We start from the raw sequence: 10,741 nt of genomic DNA on the forward strand, positions 1-10,741 counted from the left end.
TGCTGGGGTCGGGGACAAAAATTGGAGTTTAGACTCTGTCAAGGAGGTTGGGTCTTGAGAACCATCCAAGCCTGGCTGGGTGCGGTGTCTCATGCCTGTAATCTGAGCATTTTGGGAGGCCAAGGTGGGTGGATCACTTGAGGTAAGAAGTTTGAGACCAGCCTGGCCAACATGGTGAAACTCCGTCTCTGTGAAAAATCCCAGCTACTCCGGTAGCTGAGGCAGGAGAATCGCTTGAATTGCAAGCAAAGGCAGAGGTTGCAGTGAGTCAAGATTGCACACCATTGTACTCCAGCCTGGGTAACAGAGCGAGACGGTCTCAAAAAAAAAAAAAAAAAAAAATTCTAAGCTCTTGGTGATTAGGCTCCCCAGAGAATTATACTCTTGAAATGAAGGCACATCAAAGGTATAGTAAGCTTACAAAACTGTAGGCCAGTATTAAGTCAGTTTAATTCCAGAGTAGATGAGCTGTTGACAAAACATAAGATGAATCCTTTTTTTTAAAATTGTTATTATTTTTTAAGATAGGGTCTCGCTTTCCTGCCCAGTCTGGAGTGCAGTGGCATGCTCATGGCTACTTGTGTCCTCAGCTTCCCAGGCTCTAGTGGTCCTCCCACCTTGGCTGTCTGAGTAGCTAGAACTACAGGTATGTGCCACCATGCCCAGCTAATTTTTGTATTTTTTGTAGAGATGGGATTTCCCCGTGTTCCCCAGGCTGGTCTCAAACTCCTGGACTCAGGTGATCCATCTGCCTCAGCCTCCCAAAGTGCTGGGATTATAGGAGTGAGCCACAGCACCCAACCAGGTGAATCCTTTCTGATGAAATATAATCCGAGGTCACTTCAGTGTTTCATACACAGTGTTCATAATTCAGTCAGATATTGCTAGACATATCTAGAAACTAAACCAAGGGAAAGTAAAACAGATTCACAGGTAACCTAGATATTGGAGTTATCATAGTGTTTAAAGAACTATGATTAAAATAAAAAATAGCAAGATGAAGAATTTCATTAGAGAACTGGAATCTATAAAAAAAAAAAAAAGAATTAGTGGTCGGGTGCAGTGGCTCACGCCTGTAATCCCAGCACTTTGGAAGGCCAAGGTGGGTGGATCACGAGGTCAGGAGATCGAGACCATCCTGGCTAACACAGTGAAACCCCATCTCCACTAAAAATACAAAAAATTAGCCAGGCGTGGTGGCGGGTACCTATAGTACCAGCTACTCAGGAGGCTGAGGCAGGAGAATGGTGTGAACCTGGGAGGTGGAGCTTGTAGTGAGCCGAGATCATGCCACTGCACTCCAGCCTGGGTGACAGAGTGAGACCCCATCTCGAAAAAAAAAAAAGAAAAAGAATTAGTAACCCTGGAACTAAAATTATAATGACTGAACTTAAGAACTCATTAGATTAGGTTAACATTAGATTGGACATAGCTGAAGAGAAGATTAGTATACCGGAATTTAAGTCAGTAGAAAATATTCAGCCTGAAGCACAGAGAGAGAAGAGAATAGAAGATATAGGAAAGAAGCATAAGATGATGGGCATGGTGCTCATGCCTATAATCCCAGCACTTTGGGAGGCTGAGGTAGGAGGATTGCTTGAGCTCAGAAGTTAGAGACAACCCTGGCAACATAGTGAGACCTTGTCTCTACAAAAAATTAAAAAATTAGCTGGGTGTGGTGGTGTGCACCTGTAGTCTCAGCTGTTTGTGAGGCGGGAAGATTGCTTGAGCTGGGGAGGTTGAGGCTGCAGTGGACTGTGATCACACCATTGCACTCTGGTCAAGGAGACAGAACAAGACCCTGTCTCACCAAAAAAAAAGAAAAAAAAAAAAGAAATCAAACTTATGGAGGGGAGAAATAGAATAAAAAATACTTCCTCAATCCAAAATGATATAAAATAGGAAACAGCAAATGGTAATATAAACTCAAAAGTATTGGCATTTAAATGACAATGGTTTGATGTACAAAAATAAGATTGTCATATTGGATGTGAAAAGACAAAACCAACTATATACTGCTTAGAAGAAATATAGGGGCCAGGCATGGTGGCTCATGCCTATAATCCTAGCATTTTGGGAGGCCGAGGTGGTAGATTGCTTGAGCCCAGGAATTTGAGACCAGCCTGGGCAACATAGTGAGACCCCATCTCTACAATGAAAGAAAGAGAGAGGGAGGAAGAAAGGAAGGAAGGAAGGAGGGAGGGAGGGAGGGAGGGGAAAAGAAAAGAGAAGAGAAAAGTAAAGAAATAGAATATTTGTATGACCTTCAGGTAGGCAATTTTTTTTTCCAACGGGACACAAGAAATCAGATAAAGACCGGGCACGGTGGCTTACACCTGTAATACCAGCACTTTGAGAGGCCGAGGCGAGTGGATCACCTGAGGTTGGGAGTTTGAGACCACCCTGACTAACATGGAGAAATCTTCTCTCTACTAAAAACATAAAAAATTAGCCAGGCATGGTGGTGGGCACCTGTAATCCCAGCTACTTGGGAGGCTGAGGCAGGAGAATCCCTTGAACCCAGGAGGCGGAGGTTGTGGTGAGCTGAGATCGCACCATTGCACTCCAGCCTGGGCAACAAGAGCGAAACTCCGTCTCAAAGAAAATCAGATAAAAGTCAAGGAAAATACATATAAATTGGACTACAGTCAAATTGTGACTCTCTCTTCATCAGAAGATGCCATTGGCTGGGCACAGTGGCTTATGCCTTTAATTCCAGCTACTTAAGAGGCTGAGGCAGGGGAAGCTTCCTTGAGTCTAGGAGTTTTAGGTAGCATTGAGTGGGCTGTGATCATGCCACTGTATTCCAGCCTATGTGACAAAGCGAGATGTTTAAAAAGTGTCATTTGCAGTCAAAAGGCAAGGTACAGATTAGAAGATATTTACAGTGTTTATATGACAGAATATATAAATAACTTGTACAAATTGGTAAGAAAAAGACAATCAGAGACTGCAGCAAGTACTTCGCAAAAGATAATCAAATAGCGGCTGGGCATGGTGGCTCACACCCGTAATCCCAGCACTTTGGGAGGCCTAGGTGAGCGGATCACCTGAGGTCAGGAGTTCAAGATCAGCCTGGCCAACATGGTAAAACCCCGTCTCTACTAAAAATACAAAAAAAAATTAGCCGGGGGTATTGGTGCATGCCTGTAATCCCAGCTATCTGGGAAGCTGATGCAGGAGAATCACCTGTACCCCGGAGGCAGAGGTTGCAGTGAGTTGAGATCGTGCCACTGCACTCCAGCCTGGGCAACAGAGTGAGACTCTGTCTCTGAAAAAAAAAAGGAAAGAAAATAAGTAGCCACTAAACATGAAAAAGTACTTAACCTCATTAGTTATTATGAATATTCAAACTACAATTAAATATTAGTACAAATCCAGTAGAATAGTTAAAACTATTAAGACTGACAACACCAATTGTTGGTGAGGATGTGGAGCAACAGAAACTCTCATACACTGCTGGTGGAAATGTAAGTTTATATAACTGGAAAACTATATGGCAGTATTTATTAAATCTCAACATATTCATACTCTTCATTCAGCAATTTCACTTTCAGGTATATTCCCAGTAGTAATATATATGCATACCAAAAGACATTTCTAAGAATCTTTATAACTGTACTATTTGTAAAAGCCAAAACCTAGTATTAACCTAAATGTCTATCAACAGTAGAATGGATAAATAAATTCTGGTTTATGTGCTTAATGGAATACTATGCAGCAGTGAGAGTAAATGACCTAGTACTATACTCAGCAACATAGATGAATCTCACAAAGAGCACAGGAAGCCAGATACAAAAGGGTAATTCTACGTGATTTATAAATAGAATTTATATTTGTAAATTATAAAGTTCAGAGACTGGCAAAACTCATCAGTGGTGATATGAATTAGGATAATGGCTGCATTTTGGTTGTGGGGAGTGATTGGAGGGAAGCCCAAAGGGGACTTCTGGAGGTGTGGTGTTTTTCTTGGTTTGGGTGGTTATAAATGTGTGTTCACTTTGTGAAACCTTAGTGAACTGTACATACAGGATTTAAGCATTTTTCTGTGTTAATGTTGTATTTCAATGAAAAGTTTACCTGAAAATTAAGCCAGCATATGACAGTCTCCCTTCTCCTTCACTCAAAACAAGTGACTGAGTATGTTTTAGGTAATCACAATAATTATTAGGAAATTTGAAATGTTAAGTGCTTTAAAATATCGTTTTATTTTAAAAAGTTTTCTTTAGAGATGGGGTCTCGCTGTGTCACCCAGGCTGGGGTGCAGTGATTTGATAATAGCTCACTGCAGCTTCCAACTCCTGGGCTCAAGCAGTCTCCTACCTTGGCCTCTCAAATTGCTGCGATTATAGGTGTGAGCCACCATGCCCAGCCTTAAAAAGATATTAGTAAGCAAGATCAAATGTGGTAAGTGGAGGAAATATTTGTATGAGTGAATTTTGATATTTTACCTGAGATTTTAAAAAAATTAATTATAAATAAAACTTAGCCACAGTTATTATTCTCTATTATAAAAGTAGCTTTAACTTTGTGAATTTTACTAATATAAAATGTAAGCTCTGAGCTGTATTATATTTCTTCAATGAAAACTTGTATTTTAAAGAATATGTCATAAATATTCTTTGACCTCACAGGCCAACTGTGCAGGAAGATGGAGGGGATGTAATCTATAAAGGCTTTGAAGATGGCATCGTACAGCTGAAACTCCAGGGTTCTTGTACTAGCTGTCCTAGTTCAATCATTACTCTGAAAAATGGAATTCAGAACATGCTGCAGTTTTATATTCCAGAGGTAGAAGGCGTAGAACAGGTATGCCAATATTATATGACAGGTCTAGATTTTTTTTCATTTTTTTCTTTTTCTTTGTAGATACAAAGGCTGGAAATAGATGTTAAGGCAAGTATTTGAAAAGAAATTCATGACCTAGCTTTTTCTTCAAGGGCTAGATTTTTGTGTTGCAATTTTTATCAGACTTGAAGTCACTTATTTTAGAAGTAACTTTAGGCCGGGCACAGTGGCTCACGCCTGTAATCCCAGCACTTTGGGAGGCTCAGGTGGGCGGATCACCTGAGGTAGGGAGTTCCAGACCAGCCTGACCAACATGGAGAAAACCCTTTCTCTACTACAAATACAAAATAAGCTGGGCATGGTGGTGCATGCCTGTAATCCCAGCTACTCGGGAGGCTGAGGCAGGAGAATTTCTTGAACCCTGGAGGCAGAGGTTGTGGTGAGTCGAGATCGCGCCATTGCACTTCAGCCTGGGCAACAAGAGCAAAACTCCATCTCAAAAAAAAAAAAAAAAAAGAAGTAACTTTAGTGTTATGAGAACCTACTATGTGCCAGGCATTTTGCTCATTTCATCTTCTAGTAACACAGTGCATTAAGTCATTTCCATTTTGCACATAAGGTCACAGAGACTCAGAGGGCATATTGCTGTCCTGATTGCACAAAAATTATGAAAAAGGTTTAACATGTAACACAGTGTTTTATAGATGAGATTTAGAAATCTTTAGTGGAAAAACTCTACTACATCATATTTACCAGTTTTTTTTTTTTTTTTTTTTTGGTAGAGACAGTTTTGCTATGTTGCCCAAGCTGGTCTTGAATTCCTGGCCTCAGGTGATCCTCCCAAAATGCTGGGATTAAGGATTAACACAACTGGCCTAATCTACGTATTCTTAAATATGCAAGCAAGAAGCCCATTAGAAATCGTAGTTTGTCATTATACTGAATAGAATTCTAAAGCTTTATGTATAGCACAAGATCAACATTTTTTTTTTTTTTTGCCAACATACCTAAGGAGTATAACACAGCACCTTGTCATCAGTAATAATCACTCTTAATACTGCAGTGATTCTCAACCAAAAAGCATGGCCTTATGGAGAGAGATTATCAAGGAGTGAAGGGATGTGTGGAAATTAGAAATTTCCAACCCACAGAATTTCAGGTAATTCATTCTTTTTTTTTTTTTTTTTTTGAGACAGAATCTTGTTCTGTTGCCCAGGCTGGAGTGCAGTGACATGCTACCTCGGCTCACTGCAACCTCCACCTTCCAGGTTGAAGCAGTTCCCATCCCTCAGCCTCATGAGTAGCTGGGATTACAGGCACATGCCACCATTTTTTGTATTTTGTATTTTAGTAGAGATGGGATTTCAACGTGTTGCCCAGGCTGGTTTTGAACTCCTGAGCTCAGGCAATTTGCCCGCCTCAGCCTCCCAGAGTGCTAGGATTACAGGCATGAGCCACCACGCCTGACCACCTCAGGTAATTCTGTGCCCTTAAGGGCTCCATTGGGAATCACTCATCCTTGGGTAGTATTAAAATTCATCTGTTCCACAGTGAGCAGGTCTATATAGACCTATTCCCCAAAGTCTTAGGGAGCTGATGAGAGGCTGAAGAAAGAGGCTGACAAATCCAGTTGGTCAGAAAGAAAGATTTAATAGGGACTGAGGAACAGAAGCCATTTATCGGGCAGCTGCAAGATGATGGATCCCTGCATTGTTACCCCCTAGACTCAGGGCGTATATAGCCTAGGAGGAATGTGTACACATGCTTCAGAAGCATGTGTAGTACACATGTGTAGGACAATTGAAGTCAGCCCTTCTGGAAAACGCAAGAATGCTATTTGCCTAATAGCCTATAATTTGCTTAAAGGCAAGATTTATGTTAAGTATGTGTTGTTTAGGATAACATCAAGGTTATTTTTACCTAAAGGCAGAATTAAATAGAAATCTCAGAGGCATTCCTAGAACTGAGGTTAGTCAATGTGGCAGATTAGCATCCAAGGTGGAGTTGCTTTACCCTCCACACCATCGTTTTGGTCCAGTACATGCCATCTCCTCTTTGAAGTTTTTATCAATCCACCACTTGGAATTAAGTTCTTTTTGACAGGTCCAAAGCTTCTGTTTTGGTTTTATATTTATGTGGCTTTCTGTATCTGTTTTAGCTTTATGTTTATGTGGAAGCTCCCTAAGAGACCTGAAATCATATCCAAGTCTTTGTATTCCTCTGCAACAACTAGCTGTGTGCCTTACAAATGTCCTATACATGTTTTGTATTAAGTATTTGGGAATATTATTCCAAATTAAGGAATAATTCTGCCTAAAATATGAGTTGGTTGACAAAATTTTTTGGATTGGGTATTGTTGAAATTGGTTGTAAATTTTTTTTTTTTTTTTTTTTTTTTTTTTGAGACGGAGTCTCGCTCTGTCACCCGGGCTGGAGTGCAGTGGCTGGATCTCAGCTCACTGCAAGCTCCACCTCCTGGGTTTACGCCATTCTCCTGCCTCAGCCTCCCGAGTAGCTGGGACTACAGGCGCCCGCCACCTCGCCCAGCTAGTTTTTTTGTATTTTTAGTAGAGAGGGGGTTTCACCGTGTTAGCCAGGATGTTCTCGATCTCCTGACCTCGTGATCCGCCCGTCTCGGCCTCCCAAAGTGCTGGGATTACAGGCTTGAGCCACCGCACCCGGCCTCGTAAAATATTAATTTCTTGGAAATAAATACCAATTTTTACTCAACCGAAAAGATATCCTATGAAAGAATTCTTTTTCTATTGATTGTCTCAGATCAGAGCCAGAATCTAGATTTTTTTTTTTTTTTTGAGACGTAGTTTCACTCTTGTTGCCTAGGCTAGAGTACAATGGCGTGATCTTGGCTCACTGCAGCCTCCACCTCCCGAGTTCAAATGATTCTCCTGCCTTAGCCTCCCCCGTAGCTGGAATTACAGGCACGCACCACCACGCCCGGCTAATTTTCGTATTTTTAGTAGAAACAGGGGTTTCACCATGTTGACCAGGCTGGTCTTGAAGTCTTGACCTCAGGTGATCCGCCCGCCTCAGCCTCCCAAAGTGCTGGGATTACAGGCGTGAACCACCGTGCCTGGCCCAGATTTTTTTTTTTTTTTAAACCTTATTTTGTTCCATTATCATCTATATGCCTTAAAAAATTACATTAGTTGATACTTTGGTGGATTGACTGAGAAACATTTTATTCATTTGTCCAGGGTGGGGTGATGAATTGGCCTTCAGATTAGAAACTTGAATTGGCATCTAATTGTAGTAGGTGTGGCAAGGAGGAAAAAGCATTCTTAGGTTTATGTAACTTTTTCCTTCTCCAATGGAGTTAGTCTGTTATCTTAGTAATACATTAACTCATGGAAAGATAATAGTTGTTGTAACATTTTCCTGAGGTTTAAAATGACCTTTTATCTGAGTAAAACTAAAATAATTAGTTTCTAATATGGTGGATTTGTTTTGTTTTTTACTTTCCTTGGGGATTAATTTTAATAAAAATAAATGCTTTCATAATAACAGTTTGGTATAGCTTCACAGAATATATTTAAGTAAATAAGATGGTTTTGAAAAAAAGAAAAAGTCAATTACGTTAGTCTTATGGATAGAGAATACCAGTTAATTTTTTTTTTTTTTTTTTTTTTGAGACAGAGTCTCGCTCTGTCACCAGGCTGGAGTGCAGTGGCATGATTTCGGCTCACTGCAATCTCCACCTCCCCGGTTCACGCTATTCTCCTGCCTCAGCCTCCCTAGTAGCTTGGACTATAGGTGCCCGCTATCACGCCCAGCTAATTTTTTGTATTTTTAGTAGAGACGGGGTTTCACCGTGTTAGCCAGGATGGTCTCCATCTCCTGACCTCGTGATCCACCTGCCTCGGCCTCCCAGAGTGCTGGGATTACAGGCATGAGCCACCGTGCCTGGTCCCAGTTAATTATTTATAGTCTTTTCTGCCCAGCTGAGACTCTGCTGTGGGTAGCCTCTTTGAGACAAGGAGAAGTGATCAATGCTTTAATTAATTTCCAAATATTTAATTTGCTTTTATGTTTTTAGGATACCAGGTTATGATTAAAACCTTGTTCTTTGGGGCTGTTAATAGATTTATTCTTACTGGCTTGTCATGCATCGTTACAGAGTATATCAGGTAAAGAAGTAATAGTAAAATCAGGAAAATAGCAAAATCTAATCATTTTCTTAATTCTTAAATTGTCTTTGTTTTTTGGTTTTAGGTTATGGATGACGAATCGGATGAAAAAGAAGCAAACTCACCTTAAAATAATCTGGATTTTCTTTGGGCACAACAGTCAGACTTGTTGATAATATATATGAAGTTTTTATTATTAATATGCTGAGGAACTTGAAGATTAATAAAATATGCTCTTCAGAGAATGATATATAAATATTACATGTTTGCTTTACCTCATATGAGTTATTTATAACCTCTTGAATCATCTTCTGTACATGTGGATTTTATCCAAGGATATTTTTATTTTTGTTCCTCATTTCCCATGGCTCCTTTGCATATGTGTGAAGGAGTTTAAAATACATTTCCTCCCCATCTAATTTATTTACTTTTTTCATACAGGAAGAAACAGAATGCTTTTCAGAATATTCTAAAATGGCTTTTTGCAAAATATCTAAAACTATTTTTAATGAAGTTTTTAGCTTAAGAAACAGCTAGGGCCGGGCATGGTGGCTCAAGCCTATAATCCCAGCACTTTGGGAGGCTGAGACGGGCGGATCACGAGGTCAGGAGATCGAGACCATCCTGGCTAACATGGTGAAACCCCGCCTCTACTAAAAAATACAAAAAACTAGCTGGGCGAGGTGGTGGGCGCCTGTAGTCCCAGCTACTCAGGAGGCTGAGGCAGGAGAATGGCGTAAACCCAGAAGGCGGAGCTTGCAGTGAGCTGAGATCCAGCCACTGCACTCCAGCCTGGGGACAGAGTGAGACTCCGTCTCAAAAAAAAAAAAAAAAAAAAACCCAGCTAAACAATTCTGTTTTAAAAATGGTATCTGGCTACTAGCCCTCAATTAAGTAGCGAAGAACTTAAGACCAAAAAATCCCAAAAATGGCCCGGTGTGGTGGCTAATGCCTGTAATCCCAGCACTTTGGGAGGCTGAGGTGGGCGGATCATGAGGTCAGGAGTTTGAGACCAGCCTGAACAACATGGTGAAGCCCTGTCTCTACTAAAAATACAAAAATTAGCCGGGCACGGTGGCACATGCCTGTAATCCCAGCTACTCAGGAGGCTGAGGCAGGAGAATTGCTTGAAACCGGGAGGCGGAGGTGGCAGCGAGCTGAGATCACACCACTGCACTCCAGCTTGGGCAACAGAGTGAGACTTCATCTCAAAAACAAATGCAAAAGATCAAAAACTAACTTCTAGAATCCGGACACAGTTTCTATTGGTTAAGATGGAGATGGCTGAATTAGAAAAACTGCCTCAGCATGCCCAGCCTTTACCTTATGAATCAGAATTGCTGAAGAAGAGAGAAGAAGCTGCTTTGGTCCTTCCACTGGCTTCTGACTCAGAGATCCATAATCTGTACCATGCCAGAAATGTGCACTGTTATCTTTCTACTCTAGGGGTGCTGCTTTTTCAGGTAGCCAAAAGAGTGATTTAGCGTTCTCTCTCATTTTTCTATAGTAATTCAGAGACTGCAGTTAATAGAAAATACAGGGAAAGGAAAGATGGGAAATAGTAGTGATAAATTGCATCTCTGGAATTCTAGTCCCTCAAATTAAGGAGATTAAGATAGTCATGGAAACAGGAAGAACTCTAGCAGTTGTGAGTGCTGGGAATTGAAGTTTTTACTTTTATCCTTTGGTTCACTGAACCAAATAGTAGGGTTGGAGAATTCATTCCTGGAGATATCATGTATTAATTTAATTTAGACCCTGGGAATTGCTTCATAAGCAAGGCAACTTAACCTGCCCTTTAGTTGAAG

General features: G+C 40.8%; 1 protein-coding gene across 12 annotated transcripts in view; it reads left to right on the forward strand.

Annotated features, from left to right (window-relative positions):
* NFU1 (NFU1 iron-sulfur cluster scaffold) overlaps positions 1-9,189 on the forward strand; it is a 41,664-nt gene extending 32,475 nt beyond the window's left edge. For 7 of the 12 annotated variants that reach the window (XM_005575683.4, XM_065527004.2, XM_005575685.4 and 4 more), the window contains 2 exons: positions 4,635-4,809; positions 9,019-9,189. In XM_005575683.4, the coding sequence (XP_005575740.1) occupies positions 4,635-4,809; positions 9,019-9,063 (220 nt within the window). In that variant the 3' untranslated portion in view covers positions 9,064-9,189. Of the gene's footprint in view, positions 1-4,634; positions 4,810-4,869; positions 4,897-9,018 lie in introns of all 12 variants that reach the window. The other 5 variants (XM_045369171.2, XM_005575684.4, XM_074011625.1 and 2 more) reach the window with 2 other exon arrangements.
* The last annotated feature ends 1,552 nt before the right edge of the window (positions 9,190-10,741 follow it).

The sequence above is a fragment of the Macaca fascicularis genome, chromosome 13 (genome assembly GCF_037993035.2).
Source record: "Macaca fascicularis isolate 582-1 chromosome 13, T2T-MFA8v1.1".
Lineage (NCBI taxonomy): Eukaryota > Metazoa > Chordata > Mammalia > Primates > Cercopithecidae > Macaca > Macaca fascicularis.